This window comes from Chelmon rostratus, chromosome 14, assembly GCF_017976325.1.
Source record: "Chelmon rostratus isolate fCheRos1 chromosome 14, fCheRos1.pri, whole genome shotgun sequence".
Lineage (NCBI taxonomy): Eukaryota > Metazoa > Chordata > Actinopteri > Chaetodontiformes > Chaetodontidae > Chelmon > Chelmon rostratus.
Genome location: NC_055671.1, coordinates 9,625,276 through 9,649,236, shown reverse-complemented (window position 1 = coordinate 9,649,236; position 23,961 = coordinate 9,625,276). Strand labels below are relative to the sequence as shown.

General features: G+C 41.2%; 3 protein-coding genes across 4 annotated transcripts; 1 reads left to right on the top strand and 2 right to left on the bottom strand.

Annotated features, from left to right (window-relative positions):
• Positions 1 to 318: 318 nt before the first annotated feature.
• mogat3b (monoacylglycerol O-acyltransferase 3b) lies at positions 319 to 3,058 on the top strand. Its single transcript, XM_041952735.1, is given in 9 exon segments — positions 319 to 444; positions 447 to 476; positions 910 to 1,000; positions 1,212 to 1,319; positions 1,683 to 1,753; positions 2,006 to 2,210; positions 2,345 to 2,519; positions 2,640 to 2,824; positions 2,904 to 3,058. Coding segments are annotated over 9 exon segments (1,146 nt in total).
• A 1,269-nt stretch (positions 3,059 to 4,327) lies between these two features.
• srrt (serrate RNA effector molecule homolog (Arabidopsis)) lies at positions 4,328 to 12,370 on the bottom strand. 2 transcript variants are annotated; one of them, XM_041951852.1, is made up of 20 exons: positions 12,303 to 12,370; positions 11,533 to 11,651; positions 11,212 to 11,340; positions 10,983 to 11,129; positions 10,629 to 10,817; positions 8,770 to 8,939; positions 7,938 to 8,122; positions 7,746 to 7,856; positions 7,495 to 7,654; positions 7,223 to 7,371; positions 7,059 to 7,120; positions 6,869 to 6,947; positions 6,523 to 6,714; positions 6,263 to 6,433; positions 5,979 to 6,132; positions 5,456 to 5,649; positions 5,154 to 5,310; positions 4,928 to 5,020; positions 4,707 to 4,817; positions 4,328 to 4,572 (listed from the first exon to the last, which is right to left on the bottom strand). In XM_041951852.1, the coding sequence occupies exons 2-19, from the start codon at positions 11,649 to 11,651 to the stop codon at positions 4,714 to 4,716; spliced, it is 2,565 nt and encodes an 854-aa protein (XP_041807786.1). In that variant the 5' UTR covers positions 12,303 to 12,370; the 3' UTR covers positions 4,328 to 4,572; positions 4,707 to 4,713. The 2 variants fall into 2 exon arrangements, with proteins under 2 accessions (XP_041807786.1, XP_041807785.1); XM_041951851.1 differs by having other exon boundaries at positions 4,718 to 4,817.
• A 4,138-nt stretch (positions 12,371 to 16,508) lies between these two features.
• Positions 16,509 to 23,824, bottom strand: rnf167 (ring finger protein 167). Its single transcript, XM_041951853.1, has 10 exons — positions 23,625 to 23,824; positions 21,891 to 22,022; positions 21,696 to 21,776; positions 21,470 to 21,607; positions 21,302 to 21,389; positions 21,114 to 21,204; positions 20,894 to 20,999; positions 20,326 to 20,419; positions 19,501 to 19,581; positions 16,509 to 19,081 (listed from the first exon to the last, which is right to left on the bottom strand). The coding sequence occupies exons 2-10, from the start codon at positions 21,993 to 21,995 to the stop codon at positions 18,663 to 18,665; spliced, it is 1,203 nt and encodes a 400-aa protein (XP_041807787.1). The 5' UTR covers positions 21,996 to 22,022; positions 23,625 to 23,824; the 3' UTR covers positions 16,509 to 18,662.
• Between the last annotated feature and the right edge of the window lie 137 nt (positions 23,825 to 23,961).

Below are 23,961 nucleotides of genomic sequence, written 5' to 3'. Positions count from 1 at the left end.
AATATTTTTGTTTTAGTATTTCTGGTAAAAAGAAAAAATCTGACTCACACTTTGTTCTGATGAAAGCAGAGCATAAAGAGCTCACAAAAAGAAAATAAAGTTTGTGGCAGAGCGTGGGGAGATAAATGCACTTAATGCATTTTACACTTCAAACATCCAACATTAGAGAAAAACAACGTAGCCGTGGTTATAATGTTGTTCTGGATCCCTTTAAGCTGAACAACAGCAGCCAAACAGTGACACGTGGCCTTAGTGAGCACTAGAGTGACCAAAAGCACAAGAGACACACCACAAATGAGCCGACCGTGACGTCATCGCATGTCCTCCAGAGGACGTTACGCAGGTCCAATACACAAAGTGTCCAACTGTAAAACTTTGTCATGTTTATCTCTGCCTGCTTGTGTGTCAAAGTATTGGGGGAGTGGATTTGTTATCAGCAGCTTTACATGATCTGGTCAAAGTGCATCCTGCATTCTGTGCTTTACCTGAACGGGTGAATCTACATCCATTCAAATTAACTCTGGAATAAACTCTTAATAAGGTAGAGTATTATGTTTTGTTCTTGGTAGTATAACTGTTTTAGGTTGTTTTTATGACTTTTAGCCAAAGGTCTAGTACAAGCTTGGTGCAAAATTCCAAATCCTAGAGTCTTTGCCTGTCGCTGCTGCATGCCTTGTCCACTACTTCCCTAAAGGAAGATTAAGATCACAAGCTGAAATGCTGATTACTGGCCAAATCTGATTTCTGTCATAGAAGACATCCACTATAAATGCCATCACTTCAGATAAAGCAACGTTAGTCATTTCTACAGACATTAAGTTTGTAACATATATACCCATGACCTTCTCTGAATTAACGAAGAGTTTGAAGAATTATTGATTGCTAAATAATTGATGGTATGGCCTCCAGGTTGCAGGAATGACTAAAGAAAAAACTCAGACGAAGGAGTTTTTAGAGACATTAAGTGTTCTGCAATGGGTGCTATCCTTTCTCTTCTTAGGTAAGATCCACTTATCATTCAGCTCAGAGAATATGTCAAATCATGATGTTCACTGAAGCTACATTAGCTCACCTGTTGATTGTCAAGCTTTTCACTGCATGTGTAAATACCTGTATGCACTGATATCTGAGCTAATTTAAGACATCTCTTGTGCCCACAACATATGGTCTCATGTATTGTCCAACGCGGCACAATACACACCCCTCCGCAGGAGTGGCTTGTATTATCTTGACGGTGTATCTTATGTTTACTTCGCTGTGGCCGCTCTCCACTCTGTACTTCATATGGCTGGTGATGGACTGGCAAACCCCTGAAAGAGGTAAAGTAAATGCCATCATTCAAGTATCCTTGAAAACAGAAGTATCCTCGACATATAAACTGTATCTCTGAACTGCAAATACACTAATTACAAGCAGGTTCTGCAGTGTGTCACACTGGAGGAGGGACATAGGAGTTTATTTTAACTGTCAGTATGTACACTGTCGGAGAATACTGGCCAGCAGCACGTTCAAGGGTTTATTAGTATATATACTGATTGTTTTGACTTTACTTTGTCACTTTTCCAGTGTGAGCACAAGAGTTGGGACACAGCTAATGTTGGTTCTTGCACACTAACTGCAAAAACTGCATACTGTATACATTTAGTAAGTAGTGTTTCTAAGATGTCCAATGTCTCCATCAGCGGGCAGGAGGACAACCTCCGTGAGGAAGTGGAGGGTATGGGAGCACCTCAGGGATTATTTTCCAATCAAGGTAAGCTCCACTTTGTATCTTTTAACACCTGCGTTGCCTTTGGTCTTTTCATCATCTGGTTGATTGGAACACATGGATGTGACAGTGATTTAATGTGACTTTTCATCAGTTTTCCCACTAAAATGCATGCAAAGTGTTATTTTTTTTTATCTCTAAATGATATACAGTCAAAGCGGGCTTGGTTTCTTGGTTGACAGCAGAGATTGACTGCGATCAACAACTTCATCCTCTTGTGTCAATTTTCTTGCTCAGTTGGTGAAGACAGCCGAGCTGAATCCCAACAAGAACTACATCTTGGGTTGTCATCCGCATGGTATCATGAGTACTGGAGCTTTTACCTGCCTCAGCACAGACAGCTGTGGCTTCGCTGAGATGTTTCCTGGGGTGCGGCCAACCCTGGCGGTACTGGCAGGACTTTTCAGGATACCGCTCTTCAGGGATTACATAATGAGTATAGGTATTTATCACATGTTCGTGTATTGACATCAACCATATCGAACACTTAAACCTTCCTGTTCTTGCCTTTAAACAAAACCACAGCCTCGGTCAGTTGAACTAAACTGTTGTTGCTGTCTTACTTTGTCTGATCAGGTCTTCATCCAGTCAGTAAACCAAGCCTTTCCTACCTCCTCTCACAGAGTGGCAAGGGTAATGCAGTGGGGATTGTGATAGGGGGCGCTGCTGAGTCTCTGGAGTCCTCTCCTGGAGTGAACACAGTGGTCGTGAGGCACAGAAAGGGGTTTGTCAGGGTGGCCCTTGAGTTTGGGTGAGAATACTCTTCAAAACACAAAAGAAATAAGACTTATCAGTGGGTATCATTGTATTCACATGTGGTCAGCAGCCCACCACTGGACACACTGATATAACCTCTGATGATCTTCCACAGGGCTGATCTGGTGCCTGTTTACATGTTCGGAGAGAATGAGCTCTTTCAGCAGGTAGTTCTCTCAGAAGGTGGTCTAGGTCGGAGGTTACAGGACCTGTTCAAAAAGATTATGGGTTTCGCCCCGTGTCTATTTGTTGGTGAGCGCATGGCAATCATACCCTACAGGACTCCAATCACCACTGTTGGTGAGTTCTCCATTATTCTGTGTACAAGCCTAACTTTCTGCACTGAGCACATTTTATTCTGACACTCTGCCTCTTCCAGTGGGAAGTCCAATCTCAGTGCCAAAGTGTGCCACACCTACCGAGGAGGAGGTCGACCATTATCACAGACTGTACATGGAGGCCCTGTCCAAGTTATTCCACGAACACAAGGTCAGCTGTGGACTTGCTGAAAGTCACAAGCTTCGAATCATTTAGACATTTCTCTTCCACATGAAGAGTGCAGCTGTGTTTCTTTACTGCTTTTAATGGGGCTTCAACCCTGTAGGGTTTTTTCCATTCATACTGCAAGTCTACGCATATTTGAATTTATTTAACATGATGCCTTAAATAATTAAGATGAGACATTGTGTGGGAATGTCCTGTTTGCAAAGCAGTAAAAGCATTGTCTTGGTATGCTGCATTTTCAACAATGAACCCACATCAGGATTTGTACATTTCCAATGTGACTACACAATATCTGAAGAGATGTGATGAAAAGGCAACGTGTGAAATAAATTGATTTTGTCAAACTGTGTTTGCATTTTCATGAATTGTAAAAAAAAAAATAAGATACCAATAGGAATGAGAGTATACTGTGGTAACTGTGACCAGGCCCAACTTCAGATTGACAGCATTTACATTTAATTGAAATGGAGGTATTTGTACATGGTTGGTACTGTTATCTATACTGAAAACAATATTACCGTAACTATTTCTTGGACCACTGCAAGGCTTCTGCAGATTTGGAGTCAGCAGCTGTGACGAACCAAATGGCCAGCAGCCATGTACCAATGTAATTCAACAGTTTGCCCAGCAGAGGGCAACCATTCCTCACATCTATTTCAATTCCATCACCTGAAGGGTCGGGGTCTGAAACATGCGCCACAGAGAAAATCATTAGCGCAAATGGAAAAAAACACTATCTTGTGTTCCATCTGGTTGAAGATGAAAATTGACTCAACAGAAAACAAAAACAATGACTGTTTCCTATTGAGCAGAATGTAATTCAAACATTATCAGACTCTCTCATTGACCACTGTTTGATGCTGACCTGACCACAGCTTTAGGGCATTCAATCGCTCGCAACTGGACCTCGTCAATTTGTCTTAGAAGACGTTTCGCCTCTCATCCGGTTTTTGGGGGTTGGCCTCACTCAGGGGATAAATACTTGAACCTAACACCATTGCATTGGACTAGAGCTGTCCTATCTAGTCTGGTTGCGTACGAACTGATGAAGCCTGCTCGGATGAGAGGCGAAACGTCTTCTAAGACAAATTGACGAGGTCCAGTTGCGAGCGATTGAATGCCCTAAAGCTTACAATGACCTGGATGAATGAGAATATTCACAAACCTGACCACAGAATGATAGTATCTTGTCCTTTAAAGTTTGACTGGCTGCTCTTCTGTATCATTTGGCTGCTCTGATCTGACCTTCAAGTCTAACACAATTTGATTTTACTTGTTAAATCATTAAACACAAATGAATGTAGTTGGATCACAAGTTTACTGAGGAGCCGGTTCACAACAGAAGTTTGTTCTCGTTGCACAATAATTACAAATTCAACATTTCAGAAAAACAATCTAATCTACTCTAGAAGGCAAGCAGGACACAACATTGGTGAAGCGCGAAGACTGAAGGGACCAAGTGAACGCTTTAAAAGAAGTCCATGTCATCTGGCGCATCCAGGTCACGGTATTCAATGATGTTGCGTGGATCACCTCGTGACATTCTGAGATGGTTGAGTTTGCGAGGAAAGAAACAAAAACCCAGGAGAGAAGAAGAGAAATGATCGTAAAAAGAGGTTCCAAATTATTCAGTGGCAAAAAGTAGACGAGCTCAGAACAAAATAAAGATTACACGTACAGTGGTCTCACCTGATGTTGCGTGGCTTCCCCAGGTAGCCACCTTGTCCACGGAAGTTGTCATAGTTTCCTCTGCCTCCTCCATATTGGTTGGGGGGGTAAGGAGGTCCACCTGGGGAAGAGAAGGAGTCAGAATCAACACAGAAGCAGTGGCTGACAGACGAACACATTTACACTATCAGCACTGAAAAAATCCTTAAAAAGTACAGTGAGAGAACATACCGCCATAGCCCATCAGGGGTGGGCGAGGCTGTCCGAAGCCCATCGGACCCTGAGGACCCTGAGGAGGAAACGGCATGCTGGGAGAAAGCAAGCCTGTAGGACGACACAAATGGTTCTTACTGTTGTGGGTAAAATATGAATCCAATATTTAAGCCTCGGTGCATCACAGCAACCTAGCTGTTTGTTATGAGCGTCTGAGCTGATTAGATAGAAATGTTCTGTTCACCTTGACCTGGGCCTGGAAGAGGAGGAAGCTTCATCTCTGGCAGAGACGGTCTTTTGGCGTCCATCAGAAAATTGTTAAAAAACGCCACTTCCTTTTTCACTTCTTCAATTTTGTCCCCGTGTTTGTTCAGGATGTGCTTCCGTACAAACTCTGGCCCCTTGAAATGAATTTGAAATGCGGAAGGCCTTAGCATCACAATAAGAATAAAGCCACAAAACAGTGAATGATATACATACATGTCCTCTCCTCGTTTTTCATCTCAGTGTGCTCAGTCCTGAATACTTTGTCTTACAAACGCTCACCTTAAATTTCTTGCCACTTAGAGGGCAGAGCCACTTGTCCTTTCCCAGCTCTTGAGTGTTGGCAGACACAAACTTCTCCACCTCCTCCTCAGGATCCTTGCGACCCATCTTCGCCGCCTCGTCCTCAGACAGGATTTCTTTTAAACTAAACAAAGGACTCAGCTTCTCCTCCATCATCTTTTGCCACTGTTGCACTGTTGAAAGTTAGCAAAAAAAATGTGACAGGTATGGAAAAGGTGTGACAAAGGCTATAAGGAATGATTCAAAGCCACTAGTTTTTTTTATGCACTCATGATGGGCACTGATCCAGCCACCAGTGTTAAGCTACACAAAATGTTTTTCCCCACATATATTTCACATATTTTTTTTAGATAATAAGAAATTACACAATACTACAACTGCGTCTAAATTCAAAAATTAAACACCAGACAAACTCTGTTTGTCTTTTATATTCATGCTGTCTAAGTATTGCATCAAAGCTACTTTCTCTCCTTGTTATATAGCACAAACGAGGCACACTGACCTTCTCCGTGTGTGATGCGGTTGGGAGGGATGGGTCCACGTACATGGATCATGCCACAGCGATTGGGCATTTCATCCTCACTGGGGTATTCACAGGTGTTGTAGTAGTCAATTGAATGCACGATACGCAGATACAAGACGAGACGATCCAGAACCTGGGACGAGAGAGACGGCAAAGACACGACTAAATTAGCCATTTTTAGCCAGACAGCTGAATGACAGGCATGATACATTAAGGTGGTGAAGTAACAAGTAACAAAATCACAATCACAGCAAAAATCAAACCTTGGCTAGTTTGTCGTCCCTCTCCACAGTTGTCTCTGCAGGGTTTCCCTCCTTGGTGCTCTCCTCAGGATCCATCCCGCTCCCAGAGCCCAGGAGCTCCTCCTCCTCAGCACTCACCTCCTCAATCAGGTAATCGGTGATATTCTTCAAGATGGGGTTCTGAGCGGGCAACTTTTGAAACCACAAATAAAGAAATAGATTCAGCTATAGCAAGAGAACTTGAGAACAATCTGCATGAACTTGATGGGTCGGTGCTGTACCTCTGTGCTCTGCCCCTCTTCCTGGAACTTGATGCTCCACAGGTCTCCTTTCTCATCCAAGGCATGGATGAGCTTGGCAGCCAGCTTGATGTCATTGCGGAGCACCTGCTTGTGCTGAGTGATGCCATTAACATTGCGCACCCTCCGGGCCAGGTCCCTGTTCACCCCTGGGGCCAGTTCACAGTCTCGCAGCTGTGACGGTTAGAGAGTAAAACCTCAGTAATAAAAAAACAGGTGCAAAGGACGATTGGATTGGAAGTCCAACATGTTGAGATGAATTATTACACATGCAGTAATTCACTAACTTGCTTAAAAATGTGTCGATAGCTGAGACTGGCACACTTACTCGAATGTTCTGAAGGTTCCAGCAAACTTCTTTGATATTGATGCTACGGTCAAATGTCACCCAGCAGCGTCTGAAAAACCTGCGGCAGCACAGGGTTGGTTCGAACATTATTGTGTATCCATGTGTACTCTTCTTGCTTCACGCAGCGTGACTAAATGAATCCAAGAGAATGTGGGTTCTTTTAACCAACCTGCGCTCCGGATGGGGGTCAGACAAGCAAACACGCAGAAAGCCAGGGTATCGCCGGCAAAGCTGAGAGAAGGGGCAGATCACGATGTTGAGTTTAAACCAATAAAAAAAGAGAATGACTCAGTGCCTGCAGTGACTCGAAATGTCCACCTGTGTTCAACTCACAGCAATAATCTCAGCCTTGGAAATGCTTGGAGCGATGCTCCTCATGAACAGAGAGCAGGTCCTATGGAGAGGCCGCGGCCTGGGAGAGTCATCTTTGGGCTTCTTTTCTTCTTTCTTGTCCTCTTCAGCATTCTCCTTTGGTTTCTCCTCTTCATCATTGGAACAGAGAGAGCAAAGTGGTGGGAGCAATCTGAGTCATAAATACTGTGAATCGGGAACTGTATGACTGTATGTCTTCAGAAAGACTAGACACTATGAATTTGATTCCTCACCTTCACCCTCCTCTTCCTCATCTTCCTTGTCTTCCTCCTCTTCCTTCTTCACAGGTTTGTCAGAGCTATTGGAATTGGAGTCTGAATCAGAGTCAGAATCACTCTCTGAGGCGCTGCCTTCGTCATCGCTGTCTCCACTGCGTTTCCGCTTTCTTCTCGGCTGATAAACACAAAATGAGGACATTGAGGGCTTTCTGGATCATTCCTGTCTCTTGCGAGCAAATAATGTCAATAATAGAAGCAACACTTACTTTCTTGGGTTCAGGCATTTCTTCTTTGGCAGCTTCTTTCTCTGCCCCTTCTTTCACATCCTCCCCTTCGGTTGCAGCAGCTCTTTCTGTGCTGGCAGAGTCGCTCTCCTCCTGTGACACAGTGTACTCTCATCACCACAGCACTGTGAAATCTCTACAGCACGGCAAACACCGACAGAGATCAAAACATACCTTCTCGTTTTTGTCTTTCTCTACTGGGGGTTTGCGGTCAACGTCCAAGGCTTTGAGGTCTTGGCTCTTGGGAGGTTCAGCGCCCCCTGAAACAGACGTCGACTTCTCCCTTTCCTCCTCCTCTTCAGATGGCAGGTCCAAGATGCGAAGATCATGATCTGTCCCTCCCTCCATCTTTATCACAGCTGAGGGCGAGTAACACCACCAGATTCAACAGATGACACTTGCCCATACTATTACCCATACCCATACTATTAAGTATGGCAGAAAAAGATTTAGTATGTTTCAATATATATTGAGTCAAATGCAGTATGCCAAAAATACCAGGATGACCTACTGCATCTGTACACATTTTGCAATAGGTAAGCCAGCATGCTTTTCTAGGTATTCTGACCCACAATCCCCTGCAGAGCAAACAATACATCACATCAACTGAGCCGCAGAGAGCCGAGTTCATACACAGACTTGGCACTGGTCCCAAATCATGTGCTTTTTTTTTTTTTTACTTCAAATTTTGTGCTACAGAATGTGATGGATGTATGAGCAAGTGGGTCAGAGTTCAAGGCACAATGTTCTGTTATGGCACAGTAGTGTGTACCAGTTGCATCCATACTGCATGCAACAGTAAGTACTTTGTAAGGGCAGCTCAGTACATGCTAAAGGCAAAAAGTATGCAGTCAGAATGCCTCTTGTGTCTTTTCTTTAGCTACTACCCAGTATCCATTATGCATTGTAATTATTTTTACAATGAAAAAGAGGAATCCAATGCACAGAATAGAATCAAAAAGACTAAATACAGACAGTACTCTATAAATTATTGTTGGTGTCTCACCTGCATCCAGAACCTTGATGATGGCTGGGGTCTGCTCAATGTCCAGAGAGACATTATCAAACCAGCTGTTCTCCATCAGGAACAAGAAGACATTCAGACGGTTGTGAAGGGCACTCTGGGCCTCTGCTTTAAGCCGGCTGGCCTCATCTGGGTGATACTTGGACCTGAACCTGTGCCCAGAGTTGGGGTCCACAAAAAAGTGGGGAGGTAATGATGGGGGTTGGGATGAACGGGATGTAAAAGTTAGAGAACAAATGGATATTATATGTCTATGTTGCAACTATGACATCATACAATGGCACTGAGAAATATGATTTGCATATTACATTTTAATTTTTACCATATTTTCAACAGGATATTTTTCAAATCCAGATGGTTCAGTTGTTTGATGGAATAGTTAAAAATGCCAAATTCAGTCAGTATCTGCACAGACTATCATAATTAAGATTGTATTTCTGTAATTTGTATAGCCTAGTCCTTGTGTTAGGTCATTCAGTGTATGCATGTTTTGACTGATTATTGTAGCCGATTATTGTACATTATTAGAAAGTTTGAGATTAACTCACCAAAAAATAAGAAAAAAAACACAACAGAAAGATTATAAAATGAAGCATTCACATGTTGAGAATTTCACATTAAAATGTTAATCATTGAGTGGACTACAGTTACCTTTTGTTCTGCCAGTTTATTAACAAATAAATACAGAGAGGGGGTCTCTTCTGTGAAAATGCGCTCCACTTCACCCCAATGGTGTGTCTGTATACACACAAATTCGGTTTTGGGACTCGATTTGATCCGAATATAAAAAGAAAATATGTAGAAAAAGGATAAAACAAGAAAAAAAAATCTCCGTGCGCGGAAGGCTGCTTGACTGTCTATCTAAGGTCCCTGAGACTGTGTGTCTAAGAGCAACTGCATTGTGCGCAGTGCATACCCTTGCTGTCTACGACCGATTCTTGCTGATGAGTTCCACTTTTTCTCATCTTCAAAAAAAACGTTGTCAACGTAGTGGGAATGAAGAGGGGGGAAAAAATGGTTATATCAAAACAGAATAAGTTTGCATGATACCTGTGAAATAAGGGTAATAAGCATTAACAGGCATTATACAACTGTGAATCTTTGAATGGTTAAAATGCAAAATAAGAAAATCAACCCAAACAATGAGGACGGCTTTTTAGTGAAAGCTTAAGTAAAATCATACAAAAGTAAAATATATATCAATCAGTTACATGATTGTGAACAGAATTTTAAGATGTGTGTTTACTGATTTTCTGCACATCATAATGAAGAAGGCAGGGGGTTACACCACTGCAGGGGACGTGTTAGATTTACACCTAGGGGACCCCTGCTCAAATTCCTACAACACAAATAATATGTGCACTAAGAATGAATTTGGGTTGATTTCCTTCTTTAACAAACAACAAGTACTGTAACAAAAGTGATTACTACCAAATTCTGATTGTGGGCCTGATCCTAATACATGGGTGAACTGCACTTGGGGTTATTTGGCAAGCACTTGAAACACATTAAAAGGCTTAAGTAGTGGCATAATATTATATTGTATTATATTATATTATATAGCCATAAAATAAATATGGCCACCTTAAAGTACCACGATACACCCACCATAGGACCAGGCCAAACCTATTAAGGTTGCTATTAAAAAGCAAGTTTATCTAAAATAATATTGATAATGAAATAAAAGCCAAAGGAGAGGAGCTATAATAAAAATTAGTGATGACAATTAGATTAAATGCCTATAATTGTTCAATGAAAAGTATGACTATAGTGCAGCCACATTAAAACTAACTAATAATCATGATTAGGGTTTTTTTTAGTAAAGGCAACTGAGATCGTACCACTCTTCATCTTTATGAGCCAAAAAGAAGTCCTGCATCTGCTGTCGGCGGAAGTCAATCTTGTACTCATTGTAGCGTTTGACTGCCTCAGTCTCATCCACAGAATCATCCAAGGACAGCAGGAACTCCTTAAAGCTCTTCATTATGGGAGGCGGTGGACCCAAATCCATATCGTGGATGTTGCCGAGTCTAACAGAGGAGAGACAAGTTGGGGTGGGCCGGCAAAACTTGTAGCTTTTTATTTAAATATCTAATACTTGCAAGAATTATTGGTTAGAAGTTAATAGAGAATCCTTAATTAAAAAACAATGACTTCAAAATTCAGGCTCACTCAACCCTGATTCCATCTCTCACCTTGCCTGAATGGGGATGCCATGATGAGGCTGCATGAGATGCAAGTCAGGATGGCCCCAATGCTGCGGTGGGCCATAGCTGGGCCCTCCTCCACCACCATAACCCAAGTCATATCCCCCACGGTAAGGGTCTCCACCATGGTCATCCCTGCCAGGGACAGACAAAAGATCTTAAGCAACAGCAGGTAGCAGATGCAAAAACTGTGCATTAGTGTTGCTGCTAATCTCACCAGTCTCTTCTCATGCGTTTCTGCTGGGGACTCATGTCGTGCCTCGGCGGGGTGAATCTCTCCCTACGACCTCTGTCATAATCCCGGTACTCTCCGCGGCTACGCCGTTCCCTGCCTCTGTCCCACTCCCTGGGAAACATGAAACAGGAAAGAAACATGTACATGAAACAAATATTAATCCCCAATCTCAGATACGCTCTGTGAAAGAGGACCAGGGAGCCACATTATAGATGCATTTTGCTGGAGACGAAGAGACTGTACTGTGTTTAACTGAATCCAGTTTGACGAATAGTGCTGAGCTTCCCCACATCCGCTTCTTACCTGTCGTTCCAGTCATCTCTGCGTCTATCTTCTCTCTCTCTTGAACGGTCGTAGTCACTTCTCTCCCGTCTGAATTTGTCCCTTCTCCTGCGATCGTACTCATCATCACTGTCTCCCATCTGTATGAAGAAAGAAAAGCAAGTGTAAGTCACGACGTGGTGCGGAAGGATTATGCATAACCTGACTGTGCGCGTAGCCACTTAAAAGAAAGCTCATTGACGTAGTCGGGCTAAATTTGCTGATATTACTGGCATACTGTCGTTTCATGAGTTTTGCGTGTAGCCAAGATAGTACACCAACAAACGCAAGTGTAACTTACACTTATTTGTGCTCCTCAATGTGATAATGCAAACGCTCGTGGATGAATGTCTTTACACGGACAGAAACAATGGCTACATGGGAGGACACGTTACCGAGATGACCAGCCAGAGAGACAGCTAGCTTAGGTGTTAATAAGGTAATTAGTTTGGTCTTGGCGTATGACTTCTATATCCAAATCACCAACGAATTTTGAGATAAAGGTAAAGTAATGTGAGGTAAATGTGTGTATTCTTAACTCGAAACAAAAAGGGTTCATTGTTGTTGTGGTGTGGGTTAGCTAATGTTAGCGAGGGTTAGGGTTAGCTAATAGGCTACGCTAGCTAGCTAGAAAATAAACGCCCCAATCCGTCGTATGCAAGAGAGCATTCGTTTTCTACACCAGATGGTAATCTCTTTCTTGCTAGTTTGACCTCCATCTATACGGTACAATACAAACGATCATTTGATACCTTTGCAACTATTTGCTTGGATGATCTCCGTGCTCCTCTTCCGCTCCTTCTCCTTCTTCTTCTTCTTGATGTTTATTTGTGGCGTTAGGTAGACATCAAAATGACGCATTACCGCCACCAACTGGTATAAAGTGCGCATCAGAATTTTACCACCATGTGCCCCACCCTCTGCTTGCCAGCCACCCCCAGGGCTGTTTCCTGTGACTTTGTGCCAATAAAAATGAGAGCAAAATACGCCTATTCTTTACGTTTCATAAAGACCAACGAGCCACGTTGTATTACAAATTGCAGCTCGGAAAAGATGACCGTGCCGCGCGTGAACACGTGGAATAGCATGCACGACATGTACCAGCACAGACAATATGTGCGTGATGACAGCCACTTATGGGGCACACAGTTTTTAAAACAACAAAAATAGTATTTTATATGTGAAAGTGGGATCAAATGTTAATGTTCACTTATCTTCAGATCTTACAGAACATATTCTGTTCAATAAATAAAATGTTTACACTTCATTCGGCTCTGTATGCCTACTTATTCTTAGACAGACAGATGTAGCAAACTGTTTTAATGGAGGGAGGATTGGAGTGGGACCACCGGGGTGTCAGCGGTGACTGAGTAGCAATGGCAAATGTTTACATGGCTCTCGGCTCAGGTAGGAGGGCCCCTTAGCAGAATTTCGCTGAAGGCCCCACGGGGAGGTCAGGACTGGCTCTGTTGTGGCTGCGCCATATCAAATGGAAATATTGCAGATGTTCATTATTTTATAGGCTACATTTTCTCAAAATTCAGCTTGACATATTTGGTATTTTTGGAAACTTTGTGATCTCCATTAGAATTTAAGATAAAATTCTGTGAGTGCAAACAATGTTGTCTGTGTTCAGCGTTTGTGATTTCTGACTCACCAGTGTCAGTGGGGGGACAGATGTTGAGGCTACTGGAAACGTACAAAACTGTATTCAAACATGAAGCCGAATATGTCTATTTTACTTTAAAAACTAATGTTAAAGATCCTTCAATTCATAAACCGACGTTTCACAGCTGTGGGAGCAAGATGGACACATTTCCCTGACATAGAATAATTAGTCATTAATATAATATAATAGTTGTGATATATGACAATGAACTATTATTTTTACTCTACTAGTATAATCGAGGCAGAATTAAATATTTAAAAAGAGCTTTTCAATTTGAGCATTTCCATTCATGCGATTTTATTTTTTGAGGATAGATTCACACTTCTCCACTTCCATCATAAAACAATAATCACATGACCATTTGTACAATTTTGAGTTAATACTGGTTCACATTGCCCCTAAAGAGATCCCATCTTAAAACGATTTCAGTGTAAGCGATGGGGGCCAAATCCACAGTCAAAAACAATGTATTCTGAAGTTTATTTGAAGATAATGTGAGGCTTCAGCATTCTGAGTTAATCAAATCAAATGGTTATTTTCCACAGTTACTCTGTTTTTAGTGTGAACATCTCTCTTTGTATTTGCCCACACAGTGTTTTCCTTAGCTGGGTCTTCACTGGAGGAAAGGTAACAGGTAGAGACAACTCTAGAAGATATTCACTTGATATGTGCTGCTGGAGCCTTTTGTCCCACACGTCTTAAACTAGAGCCTTGTGAGTGTGTATGGACAGGAAGAATCATTACAGAAACTGCTTTTATCCAACTTTTTCAACAATGTCAGTGTGGACCGACCCTTCAAGGGGCCGGTTCACCTAATATTACAAAAAAACCCAAAAACCTTTCTTTCACTACAGCTAAATATTGCATGGGCCTTGAATTATATTGTTATTATGAACAGGTTTTAATTGTATTAAGTGTATTATATACAAGAACTGGTCTGGGATTATTCTGGTTATTTTGAACCCCTTGTTTTTCCCCGGGCGCCTGATGCGGCAGCCCACTGCTCCTGTGTGTTTCACTGCATGTGCACTGTGTGTTTCAAAAACAGTGATGGGTGAAATGCAGAGAACAATTTCCCAGTTTGGGATCAATAAAGTGAATAAAATTAAAATTAAATTTAAAAAAAAGTGGAAGAAAGGAGTCACAGTGAAAGAGTTTGATATTCCAACAATATTTTAATAGATTAACTCTCGTACTATTTCATTTGAATTTCATAATCCAATAAACTGCTAAGCATATCCTTTTTTCGTGCTTTTCTTTGTCCTTCCTCTGAACCGTAACTGGTGCCTCATATAATCCAGGATGACACGTGGCCACACGTGAGTGGTCGTTTCGTCCTCCATGATGAACGAAGAGTCCACTTGTTGTGGGAAGGTATGGCCGTCCCTGGGTCCAAATGCAAAGTCTCCTGCGGCCCCGCTGTCGGCTTCCAAAGGACTGGAGATGAGCTGCGGTGGGTAAGACCTACCCGAAAAACCCTGGGAACATGTGTGCAATTATTATTTACTCTTGATTTTATACAATGGTATTAAGATAAATTTTAAAAACATAGAGAGCAATAGTTCACAATTCAAAAGCTACTTAAACTCATAGGAAAGGTGGCAAAAATGTAAATAAATTGGGGATTCACCATTTAAAATATGATGACAAACATGAAAAATACATATTAAAATATAATTTGTTGTTATGGTACTTTTAATAAATCAGTATGTTTGACTTTTAAGTGATGAAAGTTGGGTAACAAATGCAAAATAAACTGATAGATGTATTAGTATAAAAGCATTATTATAAAAGAAGCTATACATTTGTAGCTTACCACAGTGTGGTCTTGGGGAGCTTCTCTTGAATCCAGCAGAACAAGTAAAGATACAGTCAAGGCGAGCAGGAAAGATGATCTCAGTGCAGAGGAGCACGACAGCAGTGATCCATGCATGTTTCCTCGCCCTGCTCAGTATCCACAGGAAGTTCAGACAGTTCCAGTGTTTTAAAATGCAGCGCACCAAAAGCAACCCGGTGTTTCCTTACTGAAGAATAACCCTTTACGACTTCTTTTGCCTGAGGGATTCGTTTATGTGATGTCACGTCACAGCTCATATATGAATAGTCTTTTCTCCCAAGCAGCAGGTGATGTGATTAAAGGCACCTGAATGGAGCAACTGAAAAGACACCGAGCTTGTTAGGAAGGGTTGAAAGGAACTGCTCAACTGACTGCCGGAAGTCTTAATGAATCAAAGGTAGGCAACTTTTTAACGACCATGTTAGCCAAACAAAAGTCTGAATATATAAACTATAAAACTATACTTTAAATGCTGTCATTGTACATTTTAATGTACTGGCAGCAATGACTCACATGATGTATTGGCTAATTTAGAAAATAACAAAAAAATATTTAGAGTAATGTAAGAAGCAATAAAATATATAAAGTGTGATCAAAACTGAACATACTGCAGTCTTACAGGGTGATGCAGTATGTTTTGTATTGTGTAGTGAGCTGTCATTGTGCTGCGCTGTTTTTCACTGATGAGAGTAACAGAGCCTAAAAGAGGCTCAGCAGGGCGCCCCTGATCTGGCCTAATTAGTTACTATGAAGCTCATGCCAGTAGGATCAAAGACCATGCATTAATTACAAGAACATTTTCTCTGCTTTTACAGAAGCTTAGTCTTTTCATTACTATTAATGAACCCACCTTTAACGTTCGGCTTACAGACTTGCGCCAAGGCCACTCTTCTATGTCCCAATCTGCAAGCTCAACCACGATGTTGTATATTTCTGAATATGTTGTCAAAACATTCAAAATATGGTTGTCCTCGCTGAAGCCTTGTCATCTCAGCTGCGCATTTATCATACACCTCCACCCCAGAGGATTACTCTTATTACATTAATATGCACTGTGACATGGAGTCATCATATTTGTGCAATAGGCTGTTTTGTCACTGTTCCACTTTGCCACCATCTCCTGGATTTTAACATGTATGACATTTATTCCGCCAAGATCACATGTCGCATCTCGCAATGTTAACGAAAGCGAAAAATAAGTCGTGTGCGTGCGCTCCACCAAGTTTCATGAAAATCTGGCCTGCAGTTTAACTGTAACGCTCCTGATAAACCAAACAATTCGAACTGTAAACATAACCTCCATGGTGGACATACAGTAAATATAGCATCACGTATTCTAATTACATGATATTAATTTCAGCTCAAGAAATTGCTTCATATTGCCTTATATTGGCCATTGCGAAGAAAAGCGCTTTTCTTTTCTCATCTAAACAAAAAAAGCGGCACCACAGACCCATTTCAATATCATTTAATCTTCCACAAATCAGACATGAAATCCAGCTTTCCACAGACTGTGTTTAGACATCCTACGGATTCTCAAACCTGCTTTATACATGGAAATTATACTTGACACTGAACATTTATTATTTAAATGTGATAAACTAGGCACGTTCTAAAAGAAGAAGGAAAATGAATAATTTGGGGATTATATTTTTTCATTTGTTTCAGTTAACAGCCTCTAAAATTGAGACATATAGAGCAAAAAAAAAAAAAGTACAGTACAAAAGACGTTTGAAGCATAAATTGGAAAACAGCTGTTCTATTTACAATACAGACTATATTGCCAACAAGTCCCGATCAAAGTTTAATAGTGTGGAGTCTTTTAATCAATCATCAGTCAAATGGAAGGATGGAATGTACTGATTTCACGGTCCTACTGAGCCCCTCTTCACAGTCCAACACCAAAATACAACTTCATGAAAACAAATCCTCAGGCAAAGAATGCATTTGTGCATTTGGTGGTGGGTTTGGGGGGGCGTTCAGTCCCCTTTCTGATGTGGTGTAGATATAAGTTGGGTTTTAGGTGAGGTTATACAGCAGGACACGTTATTTTAATTGATAAAACAATTAAAATATCATCTGGAGCACTTGTTCTTATTATAGAGGACAGTCGCTTTAAAGTTCCACACCCTGTGAGATTATTACACACTAAAAACAACAACTCCAGTTCCAAATTAAACGCTGTGCATTTATTGACCTGGAGCAGTGAAACAGCTTTCTGCTTCTTAGCCCAGCTCGTTTTATGAAGGAGAGAAACAAACCATATCTTGTTTGACGGTCACTGAGCTTGTCCAAAATTTTCAAGTGCAAATCAAGCATGTGTAAGCTGACCATCTGTATCACCGCTAGCACTAAACATGAGGAAACACGGGCGTTCTCTTCCTATGTTTGTCATGATAAAAACAAAGGTGGGGCACGTTTTCAGGCCGGGGAACGAGACTGAGGCTTTCTAGCCAGCAATATTACAGACAAGAGGAAAAGAAAAGGAGTGTGGATTCTGTCCCTTCAATTTCCAAACATTTAATTTAACACACACATGTACATCAAGGCCAACGTAAGGCAATGCTCTTTTTTTTTTTTCATAAAAACACCTCCAGGGTCCCACGATTCAACATGTTATCATTCGGTTGTGTATAAAAATGGAAAAAACGGCCATTAAATAGTCATGAATCTATAGGTTCAAAGAAAAAACAAAAAGCTAAAACAATTCATAAGACCAAACCCCATTAATTCTTATTATGTTATCATCTAAAATACCAACTGACCTTTAATTTGTTGCTATAAACCTGAGTTTGTTCAACGTGACAAACTGGATAAAGCTAAAAGTATTTTTCTTAGACTGACTGCACAGTATTATCAGTAACAATTTAAAAGCAGCAGAAATGGATAACATCTTGCCAATAGTCTATTATAGCGCAATTTACAGTGGAATTTGAGGAAAAAAAATCACACTTCAAAGGACAGAAATATAGATTTTAAAAAAATGTGAAAATAGAGCTAAAGGGGTTAAAAAATAAAATGAAGACAAGCACTTCCACTCCACTTGAACGTCCTCGTTAGGAAACGATTCAAAGCTGAGAAGAAGCACTGTCACGTAGAAAACAATTATGGTTAAGACAACAGAGAGTCTTCAAACTGCATTAACCTTACTTTAACTTTACAAACCTAGAAGATCCACTTTAAGTGTGAGCGTAGAATTCATTCTGTTTAGCAACACAGGCTTCATCTACTAGAGTCACACTCCTACTTAAACAGCACATTAGATTACCGAGACATTTAAGTGGCCCACTCATTGTGTGCAGCACTAGTGGTTAGGTCACGTGGCGTGGTCAACTTGTGAATTACATTAAAGAAGAAGGTCTACGGACAAATATAGGTGCACTGAAGTGAGTGTGTGCACAGAAGTGGGTTGATGCTCAGTGTTGAATTTTGGTAAAACTGATCAATGCGAGTGCGGCATGTGCTTTGACACCAACAAGTAGACCTCCTCTGGTTACTGGGTAAAAGATTCTAGCTAACCACAAATCTGAAAGTGTTTAAAAGTACGGTGTGATAACAGTACGTCCGATGACACGCAGTAATCTCTTTGCAGCTAAGTTTCAGTCATCAGATCTCCACTCTATCCCTACCAATGAGCTGAGCAGTGTCGTCATCAGTGTGGCGCCTGTACTCTCCTGCATCATCGCTTTCTGAGTCCGTGTCCTCCTGGGGTGAGTGGTAGCCTTCGTAGGCCAGGATGGGCGAGTCGCAGCGTGCAGGGGAGACGAGGCACTGGGCAGTGGTGGTGGTGGCTGAATAGGCCCCCGGGCTCACTGAGGGAGACCCCGGGTTGGAGGGCCGGAGCAGCGGAGTGCGCTCGGTGTCTGCTTCACCCTCCGTCCCTTCTTCCTCCCCGCGCCCTCCGGTTTCCTCCTCAGACTCGGATTCGGAGTGGTCTGGGTTGTTCCGAGTGACGCGCTGTTTGCACACCGGACACGTCTTCTTGGTCTGTGTGAGCCAAGGGTCTACACACTTGCAGTGGTAGGCTGAAAAGCAGAAAGGAAGAACTTAGAGGCTTTTGGTTTGTAATACAGAGTGAATAAACATATATCAAACACTGTCAGAAGAGGTAATCCAGCCACACGGTTCATCACACACAGCAAATACTGAAAACATTTTGACAGAGCCTCAAATAATCATTGAAATGGTGAGTTCAAGTTTTGAGGAAAAGGGACAATTTTGCATATGAATATTTTGAACAGTTGGAGTACTCTTAAAGATACAGTAGGTGAGGGTACAAAATACTGACTTGCAAGAAAGGGTACATTCATGTACTTCATGTTCAAATAGTACAAAAGCATGTTGCTGCAAGTGTGGTAGATGTGCATATTCTGTGGAACAACAGACGTCATTTTCCCAATGTTCCATAACATGCAAATTTCATAATAACATGAAAAATATTTACCATGAGAACAAGGTAAAACTCGCAGTTTGTCTCCCTCTTCATACTCATCCAGACAGATTGCACACACGTCATAGTCATCCCCTGAAACGGAGGAGAAAAGGTATGAACTTAAATCATTCAAAATTAAGAGAAATATTATCAATTTAAAGTTCTTAAACTAAATTCTAGTCTACAAGTGAGTATCATTTCAGCATAACCTGTTCTAGAAGAGCAGATGATAGAAGAAAATTTCTAGACTTGAAATTCACACGCAGGAAAATCTGATTTTTACAATTGGTTCTCAATGACCTGACGCACCAGGTCGTTGTCCATGGATACTGTTTGAAAAAGGGTAGGCCCTTTGAAAAAAATACTTGCTGGGTGATTGGATGAACCATCTGTCTATCACAGGCTAACTTCAGCCAATCAGATCAACAAACTATATGACGTGAATCAAACGATTGATTCAAACCATTTAGGACAAGAGGGAAAAGATCTTCATCAAGAAAAGCCTTCGGTGCTGTTCTCTGCTCTTCTTTCAACGAATACATCCCTTCCATCTATGCTAACGTCTGTAGAAGCCGCCATTTTGTTTTCAAACGAACAGTCACTTCTTCCTGTCATCACACCTACAACACACCTGTGGCTGCCAATGATTCGTCATAGGACGCTGATTGGTCCGAACTACTGTGGATCATCCACAAGCGCAAAACTTGAAGGCTGACAGGATGGATTCTCAGCAAGCGTAATCTTATGTTACCTTGTTGTTTTGTGAATCCAGCAGCCTCACAGGGTAATATTCTTAACAGCAAAGTTTACAGTAACAGTGAAAACAATGTTTTTTACCTTTACGGAAACGGTGGGTTGGAATCCGCTTCAGTTGTTCCTTAGACAAACGATTTTTCCTCAGCCTCTTTCTGTACTGTACACAGCGAATAATCTGAACAATACAAGAAGACAATGTTACCGACGGCATGAGAATTAAACTGACACTCAACATGCACGAATGGGTTTGCTTTTTGTGTTCATGTACAACCCCACCGCTCATAAGTCTGAAAATGATTTATAAAGGCGGTTTTCATGGCCTTACACTTAATTAAAAAGATGTGTCTACTGAATAAATTGAGCCTCTCAAGAGGAAAATTAGCTGCCCCGAGTTGTGCGGAAATACTATTAGGTCACTATTTTTACAATACAAAGAGGCATATTCAAGGCTTGCCTGTGCTACCCATGGTCCAGCAATCTATGATTGGATCCTGAATGCCAGAACAAATGCATTACATGGAAGTTACTGCACAATTTCCCTTTCAATTTCAACAACTGATATCTTCAAAAACCTAAAAAAGATCAATTAAAGAATGTTTCACACACTGAATGAACACCCAAAGAGGCATCACATGAAATGCATACTTACCAAGACAACACACATCACAAGAATGATCATGCCTACAACTCCAGTGAAGGGGATAAGGTAGTATGAGAGGGGGAAAGCAAACTCCGGTTTGAGGATCACATAGGCCCTGCAGGCCATGAAAAGAAACAATGCATCAGATGACCAACAGTACCAAAAGTACTAGCAGTTAAAAATCGTTTCATTAATATATTTCTTAAAATGCTGAAATGTTTATCTTTACCCTTGTTCTGGAATTATGAAATTCCTGAGAATTTGGGAGGCGTAGTAGCTGGTGAATACAGAGGGGATCTCAATCTCCTCTGCAATAGTTTCTGGAAAATGAAGGAAAAAAACAACACAAGATTTAAATTTGACATATTTTAGGAAGATGGTGTGAATGTGTAATTGTATTGTATAGTGGAAAATTACCATTGCTGTAGTTCATGTTGAGCAAAGTGTCTGAATACATGTTGTGAACGATTGCAGCACTGTATCCAGCTTGCTGTGCATGCAACACCTGAAAACCAGTTCCCCACATTAGACCAGTTTCCTTAACAGACACGACCACATATTCAATGTCGCTCAAATATTACTGACCTTAAAATCAAAATTGCAATCATAGCGTCTGATGAGAGCGATGAATTTGGTGGTGTTGGCATCATAAGATGGTGGCAGTGGAGGAGGAGGGTCTATTGCTGTACAGCCATTAAGCGGGCGGGACACCACCAACACTCCCTTTCACACAAAGGAAAAATAAGGCCATTATGAAGCTCTATGAATTATGTTTTTCTGTATGCACTCCATTCTCCAATAATCTGCTCACCATTAGTCCTTCTTTAGGAAGTGGGGCGCCAAACAAGGCAGGCAGGTCCTCAAACAACATGGAGGTCATATTGCTATAATGCTGCCAAAACAACACATACATAAGAATTGACGTAATCTCTCCAGGTGAGTTTGAGGGATCAGATTTATCGGTAAAGTGAATTAATCCATGAGCAACAGCTCCAAGAATACTCACAGCATAGATATAGGCATGTGTGGGTGAGGGGACCAGTATGCTGCAAAAAACCACTATAAGGATAGACCATTGAGCTCCTGCGCACCACACACCAAGGCGAACCATCCTTGGTCTCGATACAGTTGCACTAAACTGTGAAAAAGATATGAGAGTAGCACGTCATAATCAGGAGCGAGCAGTCAGCTTCAGGTCTCAGGCTGAAGCTGATCTTGCAGTTTGATTACAGGCTGGCATTAGCAGGTGAGGTGGTAAAACTGTGCAAACAGTTACAGTTACACATGAATGTGCAAACAAGGAAATGAAAACTTGCTTGCACGCATGCATTGACATGTACTCTATCATCATGGAGTAGTGGAGAAAACCTAAACCAAGTACTTCTGGAAGTGGCTGCGATTACGCTACTTTGCAAGACTACAAATGTCCTCTCAAGATTAGGTTTTTTACAAACAAAGGGACATATTGTGCATAAATTACTAAATCCATCAACTTTTGACTGCAGTCTCCAAGGATTTGCGGAAAATTTTATTGTCCGCAAATCAATCCATTTCATGTAGTTATCTGCAGTTGATCAAAATGCACAGTATTTATGGGCCTCTCTCCAGTAATACTGTGAAGAAACTGCTAACAAAAACTTCTATTCACATATCAATGCATCTCAGTAACAAATCAATGACACTGACAATTCAGTTCCGAAATTTAGCATTACTCTACTTCCATATAAAAAGGTCTCAGAAGAACCAGGGTTGGGGTGGACTAGATCTAGAGATTGTCCACATATCTAAAAGCTCAAAACTAAATTGACAGTCTCTACGTTTGCATGTAGATACCTCAATTTGATTTGAAAGCATCATTAACACAGAATTTACATTTGTAGGCCCTTATGTAGCTATAAATAGAGTCCAGAAACTTCTTGACCCGAGATCAGGTTAGCGCTGCTGTCAATGTGTGCACGTAACTAACTTATTTGTGTACAGATAATCAGGTTTAAGCGGCCAACAGCATTAGGATAAGGTAAAATAAGCACAATGCTAATGTTACTTGTGCTAGTCGGCAAGATGTCAACACAACAATAAAGAACATGTTCACGTGCCCTCATAACTATATAGGTTGCTTTATGACACTAGCTAGCAACAATTACCCTCATGCACTGCTTCTTGTTCGTACTAACATAAAAACAGACTAAATCCAATGCCTGATATGTTTAATCAACGTGGCACCATTTGTTGTTGTAGTTGACTACAGAAAGAATCTGCTGCTGTCGCAATGCTAAACCTGTTAAATATGTAGCTAGCTAAGTCAATGCCGTTTCCTCAGCTTTTCCTGAGAAACCTTATTTAGCTAACGTTAGTCCTTATTCGTGACGATTAATTAGTTAGCTACGTAATCTGACTCGATGGACTGTCATTAGAATGTAACTAAATCCATTATACTCTTTTTTTGGTGTTGATATCCTTGCAAAAAAATAATAACTAAAAGATAAAAAAGGTCACCGGGTTGTTATTTTGTGTTGTTAGCTACATACCGATGTATCCTGCTAATTTCGACACAGTGAAGGCTTTAATGCTAATCCAAAATTTATCAGTTGTCTCACTTGAGTTTCTCATGTCGCCGTGTAAAACTTTTCTTTAGAACGCCTCGCTAATTTCTTGACAATCCTTTAATTCCAGCAGAAAACCACAAAGACAGAAAGGATTAACGTTAGCTGACATTTAGCTACTATTAGCGGTTACATACCAGTTAACGTTAAGTCGTATCCGTGACAGATTACTATATGTCTTCTCTGTAGTCCGTGTACATGGTATCATGCACCGCTAGTGGTGTATTAACCAATAATATGTTTGTCCACAGTAAAGGAGAAACTTTTCCTGTATGTTCGGTATCCCAAAGTTGCGTTAGCTTACTGCTAGGTTTGTTTGTTATTGCTTCTTGCGCCCTGGTTCTTCTTCTTGTTATGATGGCCGATTGACTCACCAGCATCGTGACCCACAGCGCCACTAGCGACCAGAAGGACAAACAACAATGGACAGAGTGCCCTGCATGCTTCATGCTCTACACAGAAAACCACACACAG